Raw genomic sequence first — 18,957 nt, 5'->3', positions numbered from 1 at the left:
GCAAGACTCTGTCTAAAAAACAAAAAACAAACAAACAAAAAAAAACAAAGACCACATATTATATTATTTACACGAGATGTCTAGAATTGGCAAATTATCTATAGAGAAAAAAACAGTTGGTTGCTGGGGTGGGGATTGGGGTAATGGTGGGGAATCGAGTCTTACAGGTATGGGTACAAGGTTCTTTCTGGAGTGATAAAAATGCTCTAAAATTGATTGTGGTAAGGGTTGCACAACTCTGTGAACATACTAAAAGCCACGGAATTATATTTCGATGAAGTTTAGAAAAAAAAAAAAAAGCTTTAAAAGGCTGAGTGCAGTGGCTCATGCCTGTAATCCCAGCACTTTGGGAGGCTAAGGCGGGCAGATCTCGAGGTCAGGAGTTCGAGACCAGCCTGGCCAATATGGTGAAACCATGGCTCTACTAAAAATACAAAAATTAGCTGGGCGTGGTGGCGGGCGTCTATAATGCCAGCTACTCGGGTGGCTGAGGCAGGAGAATTGCTTGAACCCGGGAGGCGGAGGTTACAGTGAGCTGCGACGGCGCCACTGCACTCCAGCCTGGGTAACAGAGCAAGACTCTGTCTCGAAAAAAAAAAAAAAAAAAGAAAACTTAAATTTGACTGTATGATAATTAAAAGCATAATGGTTACTGCTACATGAAGCCAAAAGACAAGGACAAAGTAGGGGGAAAATATTTGCAACTCGTATTATAGATTTTTAGCTGATTTTCTTCATCTATGAAGAGCTTCTATACATCACTAAGCAAAACGCAACCTAAAGAAAAATGTGTGGAGAGGTCAAATAAAACATCCATGGAAAAGAATTTAAAATAAAAATAAGTTTAGGTCGGGCACGGTGGCTCATGCCTGTAATCCCAGCACTTTGGGAGGCCGAGACAGGCAGATCATGAGGTCAGTTCAAGACCAGCCTGACCAACATGGTGAAACCCTGCCTCTACTAAAAATACAAAAATCAGCCGGGCATGGTGGCCCAAACCTGTAATCCCAGCTACTCAGGAGGCTGACGCAGGAGAATTGCTTGAACTTAGGAGGCGGAGGTTGCAGTGAGCCAAGATTGTACCACTGCACTCCAGCCTGGGCAACAGAGTGAGACTCTGTCTCAAAAATAATAAGTTTAATATTTCCTGTACCATATTAATTTTAACATAAGTCATGTTTCTACAAAATGACTTGAAACATTAGAAAAACCAGACATCTACAAATGTATGTTATCAATTTCTATAAAGGCTCATAGGATTTTCTTTTTTATTTTCGTTATTTATTTCTGAGACAAGGTCTCACTCTGTACTCAGGCTAGAATGCAGTGGTGCTGTCACAGCTCACCGTAGCCACAAACTCCTGGGCTCAAGTGATCCCTAGCCTCCCAAGTAGCTGGGACCACAGGTGCAAGCCACTGCACTTGGCTAATTTTTAAATTTTTTGTGGAGACAGGGTCTCCCTGTGTTGCCCAGGCTGGTCTTGAACTCCTGGGCTCAAGCGATCCTTTCACCTCAGCCTCCCAAAGTGCTGAAATTACAGGCATGAGCCATGATGCCAAGCTGATTTTTCTTTATTATTATAATTGATTTATTTTTTAGAGATAGGCTCTTGCCCTGTTGCCCAGGCTGGAGTGCTGTGGCATGATCATAGCTTACTGTAGCTTCAAATTCTTGGGCTCAAGTGATCCTCCTGCTTCAGCCACTCGAGTAGTTAGGACTACAGGCACCCACCACCATACCCAGCTAATTAAAAAAAAATTGTTGGCCGGGTGTGGTGGCTCACACCTGTAATCCCAGCACTTTGGGAGGCTGAGGTGGGCGGATCATGAGGTCAGGAGATCGAGACCATCCTGGCTAACACGGTGAAATCCCGTCTCTACTAAAAAATAGAAAAAATTAGCCAGGCGTGGTGGCAGGCGCCTGTAGTCCCAGATACTCGGGAGGCTGAGGCAGGAGAATGGCGTGAACCTGGGAGGTAGAGCTTGCAGTGAGCTGAGATCATGCCACTGCACTCCAGCCTGGGCAACAGAGCAAGACTCCGTCTCAAAAAAAAAAAAAAATTTGTTTTGTAGGGTCAGGTTTTTGCTATGTTGCCCAGGCTGGTCTCGAACTCCTGGCCTGGAGTGATTCTCCTACCTTGGCCTCCCAAAGTGCTGGGATGGCAAACGTGGGCTGCCATGCCCGTTGAACCAGGAGGTCGAGGTTGCAGTGAGCTGAGATGGTGCCACTGCACTTCAGCCTGCTGGGCAACAGAGCAAGACTCTGTTTAAAAAGAAACAAAAAAAAAAAAGAAAGAAAAAAAATAGCCTTCCCCTTGTCCTGAGCACTTAGGCAGAATTTTTGCTCAAAATCTTAATTATTATTTTTGCATTCCTAGCATGTAGTGGGAGTTATAAATTAGTTATGAGGTAACTCTTGCACTGGGACAGAATTCAACCTAGTATTAGGACTAGGGCCGGGCGCGGTGGCTCACGCCTGTAATTCCAGCACTTTGGGAGGCCAAGGCGGGCGGATCACTAGGTCAGGAGATCGAGACCATCCTGGCTAACACGGTGAAACCCCGTGTCCACTACAAAAAAAAAAAATTAGCTGGGCGTGGTGGCAGACGCCTGTAGTTCCAGCTACTTGGGAGGCTGAGGCAGGAGAATGGCGTGAACCTGGGAGGCTGAGCTTCCAGTGAGCCCAGATCACACCACTGCACTCCACACTCCAGCCTCGGCGACAGAGCGAGACTCCATCTCAAAAAAAAAAAAAAAAAAAAAAAGAACTAGGCAATGTTAAGCATTAGACTAAATCTCAGGCTGGCTTTTTTATTTAACCACCGGCTACTATACTTTTTCTTAAAAACAGAAATGCTAAGGATTAGGAAGAAAGAGGAAAAATATGTCCAGAAGGAAAAAGCAGGATAAGAGGGAAAACTATCATAATTTCTCATTACTATCAATGACAAAATGAGAACGTCTCATTTAAATCACATTATCTTTTCCCTACATCCCCATTATCCCATCAGACAAATCTTCTAACTCTACTGCTGAAACCTCTCTCATCCAAGCTCCTTTCTCCTTTCATTACCATTACCCTGCCCAAATACCGCCCCTTAATATCCTTGCCTGAACTATTCCAATAGCTTATTTATGTATGTTCAATCCATCTTCCAGAATAGCCACCATTGATTTTCCTAAAGCAATGTTCAGTAATGAAAATATAAACCTAATTAATGTTTATTCCTTAATAAAATATTAACAAATGGTCTTTTAACCCTAACATACTCAAAGGAATACAAACATAAAGGATATACAAAATTTTGTCTGGTTACTTTTTTTTTTAATAAATAGAGACAGGGTCTCACTAGGCTGCCCAGGCTGGTCTTGAACACCTAGGCTCAAGGGATCCTCCTGCCTCAGCCTGTGCTGGGATTACAGGTGTGGGCTACTGCGCCTGGCCTGGTTACTTTCATCTTCATAAAGAAGAAACTGCCTTTGGGAAGTAGAATAGGTGCCTCTGCCCACCCTTAATAATTCCCACTTCAAAATATCCAAAAACCACACTCACATAACTGGCTGTTGTGCAGTCTCTTCCACATATGGAGTGAAACTGGGAAGCACAGCGGGTACAGCTATCAGTGAAGCTGTATTGCCACGAGGCTGGAGATGAAGAAGAAAACTAAAATTACCATAGTTTTATGTTCTCAGACAGCATATATAGACCATGGCTAAATATTCAAGAGGAATTAAAAGAGATGGTAAAAATACTTCTCTACCCTAAATGTGAAGTCTTTGTTGTGTCAGCAAAGCACTGGATCTAAGAGTCCTTACCCTGTGTTCCAAGGACCTGCCTGTGTTCCAAGGGCCTGCTTGCAGCTCATTCTCTTTGGCCCTGGGCATGGGGGGTGCTATCCATGGCTGGACTGTAGGCTTAGACAACTCTGCTGTAGAAGCCTCATCAGCATTTTCATCAAAAACAGTAATTCTACTATTACTTTGCATCTGTTGAGGAAATGGATTTTGGAGTCCTCTGTTCTGGCTTGGAGCTAGGAGCAAAAATATTAAAACCTCATGTAAAATGTTTCATTATTAACTTAGATGCCAGATAAAGTATACCTATTCTTCCTCAACTCAAGGACAGTATTTCCACTACAACAGAAAAAAAAGAAAGAAATTTTAAAAATAATCTTTAAAAAAATTAATAAATCAAAAATAGAATCGTTTTATCCATTCTTTGTTACTTATATTCTGCCTTCTTTTCCCTCCTCTAGTCACCCCACATCTTTTATTCACAAATTTCCAAAAAAGACATTCTGCATCTTCCTTCAGTCATCATTATAACATTATCTAGTTTTATCAGAAACTAACCTAAGTTTTATTCTTCAGTTTTAAATTTTCTCTCAATGGAAATCAGCAGAGATATACTGGAACTAGAGAATACAAAATTAACCTATTTATTAGGGGTTTTCTCTGTTGTGGGGCTGGTTATTAACCAAGCTTCATCATGATCTGGATGAAATAGCCTTTGGGACCATACACTCCCTATAACCTAATTCTAGAACCACCAAGCAACATTCTGATTATTGATAAACTGATACCAGGAAAGAAATAAGAGATTAAAAAAACAGCCTGGTTTACATGTCTAACTGCTATAAATTTAGTAAATAAAAGCTTATTATTCTCTGTACCTTCTGCTCAATTTTGCTATGAACCTAAAACTACTCTAAAAAATAGTCAGTGTTGTCCAGATGCAGTGGCTCACACCTATAATCCTAGCTACTTGGGAGGCTGAGGCAAGAGGACTGCTTGAGCCTAGGAGTTTGAAGCTGCGGTGAGCTATGATTGCACTACCACGTTTCAGGCAACAGAGCGAGAACCTATCTCTTAAAAAAAAAAAAAAGTCCGTGTTAATTAAAAAAAATTATTGCTGATCTTTGGGTATATAGAGAGTCTAATTTCTGGTCCCAAAGGGCTCTGAAGGCAGGGTTCTTAACCATATTAGTATCATTCTCTGAGGCTTTGGTATACGTAAGCTTCACTTTAACAACACCTGCTATGTTACTACATATCTTCTTTCAACTAACAATTCAAACTCAGAAAATCTTGATGCTTCCTGAATGTTAGGTCTTTCTTAATTAAGACACAAAATTACTGATGCATTTTGATTTTACTGCACACTGTAATATTAGCTCTCCTTTGACTTCCTTCTTTTTGCTACTCAGTATTCAGCAAACTAGAAGTGTCCACAGGTATATTTATGTATTATCTTCTTACATGTTTTTACCACTAGAAACTAACAGTTTTCCGAAATAACGTTTAACAAACTTACCCTTGAGAGCACCTCCTACACGGATGATTGGAGCTCTTGCTGTCTTTTTCCCTTTGCTCTTTAGTTCAGCTAGTGTGCTTCGTTGTGGTACAGAAGACTCAAAAACTTCCTCCTCTTCTTCTTTCTCAAGTGCCAACAGAGTTTGCCGAGACACTCGAGCTTGGAATTGTCTAAAGTAGCAGAATGCACAACTTTTAGTGAGGTGACCACTATTTTACCAGACTCAAAATTTCCAATTTGTTAAAGTAAACAAATTAGAAGAGCAGGCTGGGGGAAGAATGCAGAAATATCCCAAAGAACATGTTTATTCTCTCAGAAGTAAAGAGAGTCACCTTAAGATCATGAAAAGTTTTGGCTAGAATTATTTAACTCTCCCATTAAATGCCCAAGTTTGACCAATTTAAATTATTCTGAAAATCACCATTAAGTTGATCTGAGGATCATGTTAGGGTTATTAAGACTAAGATCACAGAGTTTATTAAGATTAGAATTTCCCCACTAACTTTTTATTAGAAAACTTGACCCACCAATTGTTAACACTGTGCCACATCTATTTTATCACTGTGTCTCTTTTTCTATACACATGCATGCGCGCACGTGCACGCACACACATATACAGTTTCTCCTGACCTATATGAAATGAAGTTGCATATGACATGACATTGTACTTTAGCAAAGTTGGCAGAAGTTTGAAAAGTAAACTTCCTATGCTGCTGCCACAGTTTTAAGTATTATCAGAAGAGATTCTCCATTCCTACCACTGCTTCATTTAACTAGCCTTAAAAAGTATTATCATAAGGGTAAAAAAAACCCCAAAAAACCCAGAATAAATTGCAGGTGTTGGCCAAGATGGAGTATGCCCACTATACCTTTTCTCTTTCTCTCACTGATAGGAATTAAAAACTGTAGACAATATACAAAAAAAGCAACTAACTGAGGGCTCTGAAAAGTCAACAAAAGCAAGCAGACTGTGGAGAGGGGTCAAAACTTGAAGAAACAACCCACGCAGGATTGTTTCCTGTTTTTTTATTCTTCTATTTTCTCTTGTGGTTTTGAACTGTTGCAGTGGTGGTATGTGAATGTAAAACTCAGAGAAACCCCATCTTTCTGGCCTGAGGACTGGGAAAAGAGGACTCTGAAGGCCAAAGAATATGGGAGGAGAACTGCAAAGGAATGAGCTGAACAAGAGGATCTCCTAATTCTGTATGTGAATTGGCATACATCTTAGGTTCCCTCTTGAGCTATGCATGCACAGGGTAGATTCAAAGCAGCACAGAAAAGGCTTTGAGAACTGAACAATGATATAAACCACTGCCCAAGCCCCAGATTAACCCATAAGCAGGACGTGCATGGGACAGACCCAAAGCAACACAGCAAAGGTCTTGAAAACTGAACTGACAGTGGAACCAACAGCCACACAAGATGACAAAGAACTTGTAATATCTGAAGTGTGGTTGTCTACTAAGACAAAAACATAGATATTCTCCAGGGAATATTGGCCAACGGGATCAGAGTCTTATAACATATGGTCAGGATAAATGTCCAGGGTACAAGAATTACTTGACACACAAAGAACTAGAAAAATGTGACCAACTTTCAAAGGAAAAAACAATAAGCAAATGCAAACATAAAATGACCCAGATGGTATAGTTTTCAGATGGAGATTTTATTTTGTTTTTTGAGATGGAGTCTCATTCTGTCACCCAAGCTGGAGTACAGTGGCACAATCTCGGCTCACAACAACCTCTGCCTCCTGGGTTCAAGCGATTCTCCTGCTTCAGCCTCCCGAGTAGCTGAGATTACAGGCACCCACAACCATGCACAGCTAATTTTTGTATTTTTAGTAGAGACAGGGTTTCACCATATTGGCCAGGCTGGTCTCAGACTCCTGACCTCAAGTGATTCCCCCGCCTTGGCCTCCTAGCGTGTTGGGATTACAGGCGTGAGCCACTGTGCCCAGCCTGGAGATTTTAAAGTACCTAATATAACTATGTTCCATGAGATGAAGGTAAAAACATTTGAAATGAATGGAAAGACAGAAATTCTCAACAGAGAAACAGAAATTATAAAAAAGAATGAAACAGAAATTTTAGAATTGAAAAATACAGTATCTGAAATAAAAAATTTATGTTGAATGGTTTCAATAGCAGGATGGAGATGGAAGAGAAAAGAATAAGTGAACCTGAAGACAGAGCAATAAAAATGGGACAATCTGAAAAACAAAAAGAAAAATGGTTAAACAGAGCTTCAGGGACCTATGGAATGATATCAAAAGGTTTAATTTGGACAGATTATTAGTAGCAGAGTCGGGGGAAATGGTCTAAAATTTGTGCAACTGAAGTCTCTGAGAGAGAAAGAAGAAAGAGATAATAGGTATAAAAAATCATTTTAAAAATAACGGCTGAAAACTTGTCAAATTTTGTGAAAGGCATACATTTACAAATTCAAAAGGCCCAGTGAAGCCCAGATTAAATGTAAAGAAAATCACATCTAGGCCAGGCGTGGTGGCTCACGCCTGTAATCCCAGCACTTTGGGAGGCCGAGGCGGGCGGATCACCTGAGATTGGGAGTTGGAGACCAGCCTGACCAACATGGAGAAACCCCATCTCTACTAAAAATAGAAAATTAGCTGGGTATGGTGGCGCATGCCTGTAATCCCAGCTACTCAGGAGGCTGAGGCAGGAGGATCGCTTGAACCCGGGAGGTGGAGGTTGCTGTCAGCTGAGATCGTGCCACTGCACTCCAGCCTAGGCAACAGAGCTAGACTCAGTCTCAAAAAAAAAAAAAAAAAAAAAAAAAACCACATCTAGACACATCACAATCAAACTTCTGAAAACCAAAACTGAACAAGAAAAAATCTTGGACAAGGCCAGAGGAAAATCAACACATTATGTATAGGTCAGGAACTACTAAATGACTATAGATTTATTATTAGAAACCACAGAGGGCCGGGCGCAGTGGCTCATGCCTGTAATCCCAGCACTTTGGGAGGCCGAGGCAGGCGCATCACGAGATCAGGAGATCGAGACCATCCTGGCTAACACGGTGAAACCCCATCTCTACTAAAAATACAAAAATTAGCCAGGCGTGGTGGCAGGCACCTGTAGTCTCAGCTACTCGGGAGGCTGAGGCAGGAGAATGGCGTAATCCCAGGAGGCGGAGCTTGCAGTGAGCCGAGATTGCGCCACTGCACTCTAGCCCGGACGACAGAGCGAGACTCCGTCTCAAAAAAAAAAAAAGAAAGAAAGAAAGAAAAAGAAAAAAGAAACCAAGGAGGCCAGAAGACAGTGGGATAACATCATTAAAGTGGTGAAAGAAAAGAAATGTTGGCTGGGTACAGTGGCTCATGCCTGTAATCCCAGCACTTTGGGAGGCCGAGGCAGGCGCATCACGAGATCAGGAGATCGAGACCATCCTGGCTAACACGGTGAAACCCCATCTCTACTAAAAATACAAAAATTAGCCAGGCGTGGTGGCAGGCACCTGTAGTCCCAGCTACTCGGGAGGCTGAGGCAGGAGAATGGCGTAATCCCAGGAGGCGGAGCTTGCAGTGAGCCGAGATTGCGCCACTGCACTCTAGCCCGGACGACAGAGCGAGACTCCGTCTCAAAAAAAAAAAGAAAAGAAAGAAAAAGAAGAAACCAAGGAGGCCAGAAGACAGTGGGATAACATCATTAAAGTGGTGAAAGAAAAGAAATGTTGGCTGGGTACAGTGGCTCATGCCTGTAATCCCAGCACTTTGGGAGGCCAAGGTGGGCAGACCATTTGAGGTCAGGAGTTTGAGACCAGCCTGGCCAATGTGATGAAACCCCATCTCTTCTAAAAATACAAAAATTAGCCGGGTGTGGTGGCGCATGCCTATAGTCCCAGCTACTCAGCTACTCGGGAGGCTGAGGCAAGAGAATCACTTGAGCCTGGGAGGTGGGGGTTGCAGTGAGCTGAAATCGTGCCATCCATTGCACTCCAGCCTGGGTGACAGAGCAAGACTCCATCTCAAAAAAAAAAAAAAAAAAAAAAAAGAAACGAAACATTGACCCAGAATTCTATATCCAGTAAAAATATTTTTCAGGAAAGAAGATGAAATGAAGACATTCTCAGATGAAGAAAAACTAGGAGAATTAATTGACAACGGACCTGCTCTAAAAGAAAGCGGCTAAAAGAAGTTCTTCAGACTGAAGGGAAATGATACGAGAAGGGAACTTGGAGCTTCAGGAATGAAGAAAGAACAACAACAAAAAAAAGGGTAAACACAACAGACTATTTTCCTAAGTTATTTAAGAGAGATATATATATATGGCTTTTGAAAGCAAAACAAAATATTGTCTGGTGGGGTTTTCAATGCATATAGATGTAATACATATGGCAAGTATACCAAAAGGGTAGGGAATATAAATAAACTTTTATGGTTATAAAGCTTCTGTATTTTACTTTAAATGGTAAAACATTAAGTAGAATGTGAAAGTTTAGGTATATTATATACCTTATAGCAACCACTTAAAGTTGTAAGAAGCAAAAAGCCAATAACACAAATTAAAATGAAATACTAAAAAACACTCAGATAATCCAAAAGAAGGTAGGAAAGAGGCTGAAGAGGAACAAAAGGCATGGAACAAATAATAAAATAGTAGACCTAAACCCAACAATATTAAAAATCCTATTAAATGGTCTCAACATAACAAAAAAGATATTGTTAGAGTTCACAGAAAAAACAAGACCCAACTATTTGCTGTGTATAAGAAACCCACTTAAAAAATATAAAGACATAGGTTAAAAGTTAAAGAAGCTAATTAACATAAGTGTCACTAAAGTTGGTATATAACCCTCCACTGCTAAATTCAACTAGCTTAACAAAAGGGTAAAAAGAAAATGACACAAAAACCTGTTACGCAAATATAACAGTATTATTTTGTAATAGCCAAAAGGTGCAAACAACCTAAATGTTCACTAACTGATGAATGGATAAATAATATTCATATGATGGAATATCATTCGGCAATAAACAGGAATAAAGTACTGATACATGTCACAACTATGTTCATTTATGATGAACCTTGAAAATAGTATGCTGAAAATCCCTGTTCCACCCTTCCCTCCCTGGAAAAAAAAAAGGAAATAGTATGCTAAGTAAAAGAAGCCAATCACAAAAGACCATGTATTGTAGGATTCCATTTAACTGAAATGTCCAGAATAAGCAAATCCATAGAGACAAAAAGCAGAGTAGCGGTTGCCTAGTAGTGAGGTAAGTAGGAATGGAGAGTGACTGCTAATGGGCATGGGGTTCATTTTAGGGTGTTAAAAATGTTCTAAAATTAGATTGTAATGATGATTATACAACTCTAAGAGTGGTTTTTTTTTAAATGTGGTTTTTAAAAAGTAAAGAAAGGGAAAAGATGTATCATGCAAACAAAAAGGAAGCTGGAATAGCTGTACTAATATCAGACCAGGTAGACTTCTGAATAAGGAGTATTATCAGGGATAAAGGGAGACATTATATAATGATACAGGGGTCACTTCTAAACGTTTATGCATCTAAAAGAACTTCAAAATATATTAGGCAAAACTGATGGGACTAAAAGAAATAGACAAAATCACAAAGAGGCTTCAAAACCCTTCTTAGTAATTGATATAACAAGTAGACAGAAAGTCATCAATGATACAGAAGACCAGAACAGACTACCAGTCAACTTGCCCTAAATTATATTTACAGAATATTATACTCTAAAAAACAGAATACACATATTTTTCAAGTGTACATGAAACATTCACCAAGATAAACCATAATCTGGGTGATAAAACAAACCTTAACAAATTTAAGACTTGAAACCATATACCTTATGTTCTCTGACCACTATGGAATTAAACTAGATATCAATAACAGAGATATCTGAAAAATCCAAAAACACTTCCTAACTGAAGTAATACACTTCTAAGTAACTCATGGGTCAAAAGGAAGACACGGGGTAAGCTAGAAAATATTTTGAACTAAATTAAAATGAAAATACAGTATATCACAACTTGTGGGATACAACTAAAGCAGTGCTTAGAAGGGAATTTAGAGCATTAAATGCTTATATTAGAAAAAGAGAAAGGTCTAGAATCAGTGATCTAGGCTTTCACCTTAAACTACAAAAGAAGAGCAAGTTATATCCAAAGCAAGCGGGAAGAAATAAAGTGCAGAAATAAAATTAAGAACAGAAAATCATTAAGAGAAAAAAAAAATCAATGAAATGAACCCAAAAGCTGGTTTTCTAAAACAATCAGTAAAATTGATATCCAAGCCAGACTGAGAAGACACAAATTACCAGTATCAGGAGAAAGGGAGAATCACTATATAACCTACAGACATTAAAAGCATAATAAGGGAATATTATGAACAACTCTATGCCCACAAACTCATTAACTTGGATGAATGGATCAATTCCTTGAAAGACAAAAATCTACCAAAGTTTACTTAAAAAAAAAAAAAGCCTAAATAAATGGAGAATTATACCATATTCCTGTATAATCCTAATCAAAATCCCAGAAAGCTGATTCTAAAACTTATATAGAAAGTCAAATGAACTACCAGAGTTAAATATAAGAATAAAGTTAGAGGACTCATTTTATCTGATTTCTAGACTTACTATAAAAGGTACAGTAATCTAGATAGCATGGTAAACACTAATGGATAGACACGTACATCGGTAGAAAAAATAGAATAATAGAAATAAACCTACATAAATATGATCAACTGATTTTTTAAAAATCAAGGTATAAAGGCAATTCAATGGAGAAAGGTTAGTCTTTTCAACAATTGGCATTGGAACAAATGAACATTAATATGCTAAAAAAGAACCTTAACCTCTATCCTCTACAAAAATTAACTCAAAATGGATAAGGGATCTAAATGTAAAAAGTGAAATTATAAAACTTGAAGATGAAAACTTGAAGATGAAAATCTCTGTAACAATCTTTGGCTAGACAAAAAATTCTCAGACACAACATCAAAAGCACGATCCATACAAGAAAAACTTGTAAATTAGACTTCTTTAAAATTAAAAACTTCTGTTCTAAAAAAGACAGTTAAGAAAATGAACAGACCAGGCTTAAGCTGAGAGAAAATATTTTCAAATCACATATCTGACAAAGGCTTATACTTACAATCTATAAAGAACTTTTACAACTCAAATGCATTATGCTAAATCAAACAGGCCAAACTCAAAAGGCTATATATTATATGATTCCATTTATATGGCACTCTGGAAAAGGCAAAACCACAGGCTGGAGAATAAATCAGTGTTTGCCAGGGGTTTGGATTCAGCATAGGTACTAATTACAAAGGGAATTCTTTTGGGGGGTGTGAAATTATTCTGTATCTTGTTAATGATGATGATCACAAGTCTTTTTACTCCTAGTACAATATACCAAAGAGTGGATTTTACTCTATGATAAATAAAATTTTTAAAATATATCTTTAAAAAAATTGAACAGTAACTAAGTAAACTTAACATGCCAATCCACCAGAAAGCACTTTATTCAGATGCAAAAAAGAGATAATTTATTTCTATTATTTTTAGAGTTAAGACAAGCTCCAAAGAAAGTTTACCGGTGCTGGGACTGTAGTCTTTCTAGTGGTTCAGCCTTCTGTTGAATCCCTTCCTGAAATATCGCATCTGCTTTCCTAAAGTTTTCTCTAGCTTCATATTCTTCTGCCCATGAGATATAGAACTGAGCAAGTGAAACACCAATCCCTTGGTTGTGCAAGTAACTGTACATATCCAAAGGCTCATTGCATAAACGCCCCTGTAACAGAAGTGTTAACAGTTAACCAATTTCTACTCACGTATTGAATGTCTATTAGTTGCCAAACAATCACTGGAGATACTACATGCAATTCCTGTATTGAAAAAAAAATCTATTATTACAATGTGATAAGGACCATACTGGGAGGACCTAAAAAAGAGGCAAAACTGAGCGATTTGTAAGAAGAGTTGGAGAGTAAAGGCTTCAAGAAGGAGTAATAAGCCAGGTGCAGTCGCTTCTGCCTGTAATTACAGCACTTTGTGAGGCCGAGGTAGGAGTAGGAGGATCGCTTGAGGTTAGGAGTTTGAGACAAGCCTGGGCAACATAACAAGACCCTGTCTCTACAACAAAATTTAAAACTTTAGCTGGGCATGGTGGAAGGCGCCTGTAGTCCTAGCTACCCAGGAGGCTGGGGCAGGAGAATCACTTGAGCCCAAGAGTTTGAGGCTGCAGTGAACTATGATGGTGCCACTACATTCTAGCCTGGGTGACAGAGTGAGACCCTGTCTCTAAAGAAAATTTAAAAAAAGGGGGAGGAAGGGGTTAACATTTGAGCTTAGCCCTGAAGGAAAAATGTACTTTCATCAGGTGGAAAATGGGAAGGGAAGGGTATTTCAGCCAGAGAAAATAGCATAAGCAAAGATACAGAAAATTAAAAGTTACGTAGGGGTCCAGGCAAGATAGTAGTCTGGAGAAAAAGGCTGTGATAGGTCTTGAATATCAAGCTAATCAATTTTGAATCTGCCTAATAGTAATTGTTGTATGTGTTAGGGTGGGTGAGCGATAAGCAAAGGAATGACATAGTCAAATCTGTGTTTTAGAAGGGACATTGTGAGACCATATACAATGTAGATAATTCTATTAGCAAGAGGGAGGAAAATATCACTAAAAACTTCACATCACAAACATTTTGATAAATTTTTTCAGTCTTTTTTCCCTTAAGGATGAAAGGATATGTATTATCTTATAAAGTTTTGATCATAATAAAATTTGCTTTTATTCCACTATAATACTGCATCATTCACTTTTCCATGCTGCTGCTTACACTTAACCATTATTTTTTATTTTTTTTTATTTCTAGAGACAAGGTCTTGCTCTGTTGCCCAGGCTGGACTGCAGTGTCGCAATCATAGCTCACTGCAACCTCGAATTCTTTTCACTATTATTTTTAAATGAATGCATCATGTTTCATCTAATAGAGCTTCCATAATTTAATTGTTCATCTACTTCTGGATATTTAAACAACTTCTAATTTTGCCCAATTATAAATAATTGTATAAAAAATAACTTCATGCATACAACCTTTCACATTTTACATTATTCCCTTAAGAGAAATTCCTAGAACTATGTTAAAAAGTAACAAATTGCTTTCTGAGAAGGTTGTAAAAATTGTTAATGCTAAAATTTAATAATTCGCAAAAATACTCATTCCACCAGACTCTAATCAGCATTAGAAGCTATTAAAAACAATCCCTAAATTCACATAAAAATAGCATTTTTTTTCTTTTTTTTTGAGACAGAGTCTCACTCTGTCGCCCAGGCTGGAGTGCAGCGGCGCGATCTCGCCTCACTGCAACTTCCGCCTCCCAGGTTCAAGTGATTCTCCTGCCTCAGCCTCCCGAGTAGCTGGGACTACAGGCGCCCGCCACCACGGCTGGCTAATTTTTGTATTTTTAGTAGAGATGGGGTTTCACCATATTGGCCAGGATGGTCTCCATCTCTTGACCTTGTGATCCACCCACCTCGGCCTCCCAAAGTGCTGGGATTACAGGTGTGAGCCACCATGCCTGGTCAAAAATAGCCTTTCAATGTTCTAGTTAGGAGTTCTTTTACTACTAGAGAAGCTACCATTTGTTACTTTACCAAATATCTCCTATTTATCTGTTCCTAATTGTCTAGCCCAGGTTAAGTCCTTCTTGTATTTGTTCCTATAGAACTCGTAATTTTCTCTCTGTTACAGTTACAATCAATGGCTTCACATTTGTCTTTCAGATAAACTAAGCTCTACAAACTCAGAAGACATTGCTATTATATGCCAGCCCTTAATCATGGTCTAGTACAACAAATGCTAAATAAATGGAATGTTTTATTTATATCTTTAACAGAAATAATTAGTATTTTATAGTTTAATTTCGCAGTAATTCAGTAAATGGATTTTTCTTGCTTATTTAAATTAGTGATGTTTTCTCATACGTGGTGGTGTTTCAAGAAAAGTTATAACTCTGAATGTGCTACCAGTATAAGATCCAGTCTTTGATATCTGTCACTACATAAATATAGCTTAACATTGATTTCACTATTTTGAGAGCTTTCTGAATGGTTCTGGTGTTCTCGTGCGTGGGACAGCCAGTAAAGATCAGGTTATTCAGAGTGCTGAATAAGATCACTTAAGAAATAACATAAATAAAAGGACTATATGGTTAGATTAATAGATCTAAAAGTTAAATAAACCTTTTTTTTGGTAACCCTTAAATTGCCAAACTAAAATAATTTTATACCTTTAAATAAAAATACCAGAAGTTTTCCAGAAACAATTTTTTCCTTAGCTAGACTGTAGGAGTCACATAAAATAACTGACTGGAGAAATCCTTCTGCAAAGTGAAAGAAAGTAGTGTGAAGAATTCATCTGTTACTCCTCTTGACCAGACCCACAAAGAAAAAGCAATAGTTTAATATGTACCTCGTTAGCCACATACAAAGTTCAGATTATTGCTGATCATTCTAGTGCTGATCATTTGAATTTGATGGTTGTCTATACCCGTGCTTCTCAAATAATCTGTGGCGAAGGGGCCAGTTTTATTGTGTGTATGTGTGTGTTCCATTATGGACTGATATAAAGTACAATAAAAACAGAAGTTACTCGAAGAATGATGATGTGCTTGGATGTCCCGGCAATATCAAATTGTTACCAAAGTTTCCAAAAGCTCACTTTCAATTTTTGTACTTATCTCAAACAGTATGCAAACCCTTCTTTCAGTAGCACTGATCTAGATTATGCTTTTTACTTCATGATATTATTCTTCTTCAGTACAAGCACCAGGTTATCAAAAATAAACAGATAAATTATTCTAATTAATTGTTACTTTTAACAACTCCAATTAAATATAATCATAGAATCCTGGGATTAAAAGTCACTTTAGAGGTGCAGCTAGTCCAATCTTTTTTTTTTTTTTTTTTTTTTTATCTTTTTTTCTGAGACTGAGTCTCGCTCTGTCGCCCAGGCTGGAGTGCAGTGGCATGATCTCAGTTCATGCAACCTCTGTCTCCTGGGTTCAAGCGATTCTCCTGCCTCAGCCTCCCGAGTAACTGGGATTACATGTGTGCACCACCACGTGTGGCTAATTTTTGTATTTTTTGTATTTTTAGTAGAGATGAGGTTTCACCGTGTTGGCCAGGTTGGTCTCGAACTCCTAACCTCAGATGATACACCTACCTTGGCCTCCCAAAGTGCTGGGATTACAGGTGGGAGCCACCACACCCAGTCTCCAATCTTTTAATAAATTACATGTAAAGATATTATTTAGGCTAGTGACAAATGAAGGACAAAATCCATTGTTACACCACCAGGGTCCACAGACTCTAGGCTAACAAATCTGTTTAGCATTCTTTGGGTGCCATTCTTCATTATAAGTTTCTGTAACTAATATCCATAAGGTAATTTCTCCAACCTTTCACTAAGGATGTAAAAATATTTGTCGAATGTCCTGAGGAAATCAAGATACCTTATGCCTTCAGGATTTACCTAATTTTCTATACTTGTAACTACAGTTGACCCTTGAACAACACAGGTCTGAACTGCATAGGTTCACATATACACAGATTTTCTTCCATCTCTGCCACCCGTGAGACAGCAAGACGAACCCGTTTTCTTCCTCCTCAGCCTACTCAATGTGAAGACGAGGATGAAGATCTTTACAATGATCCACTTAATGACTATTAAATATACGTTCTCTTCCTTATAATTTTCTTAATAACATTTTCTTTTCTCTAGCTAACATTGTTGTAAAAAAAAAAAGATATAATACATATGGCATACAAACTATGTGTTCATCAACTTTATGTTATTGGTAAGGCGTCTGGTCAACAGTAGGCTATTAATAATTTTGGGGGCCAAAAGTTATATGCAGACTTTCAACTGGGTGAGGGGTGGGCACACCTAAGCCCTGTGTTGTTCAAGGGTCAACTGTATTGGAAGTTTAAAATCAGTCCTCCTTAAGACTTTAGTAAGAAATTTATTTCTTACTTTATTACTTTATTTTAGTAAGAAATTTATTTCTTACTTTATTACTTTATTTTACTAAGAAATTTATTTCTTACTTTATTTTATTAAGAAATCTTATCAGTTTTAATGCCAAGAGATTTATTTTAGTAAGAAATCGTATCAGTTTTAATGTCAATATTTCATCATCATATTGTAGTGGTTGTAAATAATTCCAAATATTTATTGTTTATTTTTTTAATTTATTTTAGAATAAAAGCAGTAATATTAATGTCTAAGAAACGGTGGTCATTTTTTTAATAAAAAATATGTTTTTCCTACATGTCAAGTAAGACAGTACAAAGTAGTGCTGGGATTATAGGCATGAGCCACCATGCCCAGCTGAAGCAGACATTTTTGGCTGTAGCAATATACTAGGTGAAAAAAGTCCAAAGACCAATAAAAAACTAAAATATCACTTCTTTATGTTGATGACTTTCATAAAGGAGTGAAAGGGATACCAGAATCACAGAGGGAAGTTTTTCCCCAAACAACCACACTGCTGCCAAATGTTAGCTCCTGCACCTCCTCCTCCAGTACAGTTGAATGGCCCAATTATGTTTTTCTGTTTTGGTTGTTTTTTTGAGACAGGATCTTGCTCTGTCACTTGGGCTGGCGGACAGTGGTGCAATCTCGGCTCACTGTAGTCTGGACTTCCCGGGCTCAAGCGACCCTCCCACCTCAGCCTCCTGAGTAGCTGGGACTACAGGTGCTGTGCCACCACACCTGGTTAATTTCTGTACTTTATGAGATGGGGTTTCACCAATTTTGCCCTGACTAGTCTTGAACTCCTGGGCTGAAGCGATCAGCCCACCTCAGCCTCCCAAAGTGTTGGGACTACAGACATGAACCACTGCACCCAGTTATGTTTAGAATAAATAAATAAGTAATCCAGACTAGGGGTGTTGGCTCACGCCTATAATCCCAGCACTTTGGGAGGCCAAGGTGGGAGGATGGCTTGAGCTCAGGAGTTCAAGACCAGCCTGGGTAACAGAGAGAGAAGTCATCTGTATTAAAAATTTAAAAATTAGCCGGACGTAATGGCACAGCACCTGTAGTCCCAGCTACTCACGAGGCTGAGGCGAGAGGATTGCTTGAGCCCAGGAGGTTTAGACTGCAGTGAGCCATGATGGAGCCACTGCACTCCAGCCTGGGTGACAGAGTGAGACCTTGTTTCAAAACATAAAATAAATTATTAATCCATACTCACTGAGAGATCTACAGACTTTGCGATCAATCTTAAAAGGGTGAAAATACCTTATTATACTATATTTAAGTCCACCTTTAAGTAGAACCAATTTAAGAAGTATTGCATATTTATTAAATGTTTCCAATCTACTAAATGGTTCAAAATGGCTGTTTTACTTTTTTTTTTTTTGGTATACCAGATACCTCTAGAGAAAATCTCTTAGTTTAATGTTTAAAACTCAGATGGCACTTGAGAAAGACTTACTAATTTAAGCCAGAGATTGAGAAATCGAGGATCACTATAATATCGTTTTTCTCCTTGTAGTGCTTCTACAGCTCTTTCTAATAACGTTGACATATTACTCTCCTTCCCACCTTGAGGATAGTTCTGCTCTGTCCAGCTGATATACCTAAA

The 18,957-nt window shown here is 38.4% G+C and overlaps 1 protein-coding gene across 5 annotated transcripts in view; it reads right to left on the bottom strand.

The window, feature by feature from the left end:
* Positions 1 to 18,957, bottom strand: part of BUB1B (BUB1 mitotic checkpoint serine/threonine kinase B) — a 60,499-nt gene that overhangs the window by 31,965 nt on the left and 9,577 nt on the right. For 3 of the 5 annotated variants that reach the window (XM_510299.7, XM_009428788.5, XM_063794724.1), the window contains exons 4-8: positions 18,808 to 18,952; positions 12,900 to 13,096; positions 5,315 to 5,484; positions 3,817 to 4,031; positions 3,554 to 3,645 (exon numbers count right to left, since the gene is read on the bottom strand). In XM_510299.7, the coding sequence (XP_510299.5) occupies positions 3,554 to 3,645; positions 3,817 to 4,031; positions 5,315 to 5,484; positions 12,900 to 13,096; positions 18,808 to 18,952 (819 nt within the window). Of the gene's footprint in view, positions 1 to 3,553; positions 3,646 to 3,816; positions 4,032 to 5,314; positions 5,485 to 12,899; positions 13,191 to 18,807; positions 18,953 to 18,957 lie in introns of all 5 variants that reach the window. The other 2 variants (XM_063794726.1, XM_063794725.1) reach the window with 1 other exon arrangement.

This window comes from Pan troglodytes, chromosome 16, assembly GCF_028858775.2.
Source record: "Pan troglodytes isolate AG18354 chromosome 16, NHGRI_mPanTro3-v2.0_pri, whole genome shotgun sequence".
Lineage (NCBI taxonomy): Eukaryota > Metazoa > Chordata > Mammalia > Primates > Hominidae > Pan > Pan troglodytes.
The sequence above is the reverse complement of the archived record's forward strand: the minus strand, read 5'-3'. Positions and strand labels throughout refer to the sequence as shown.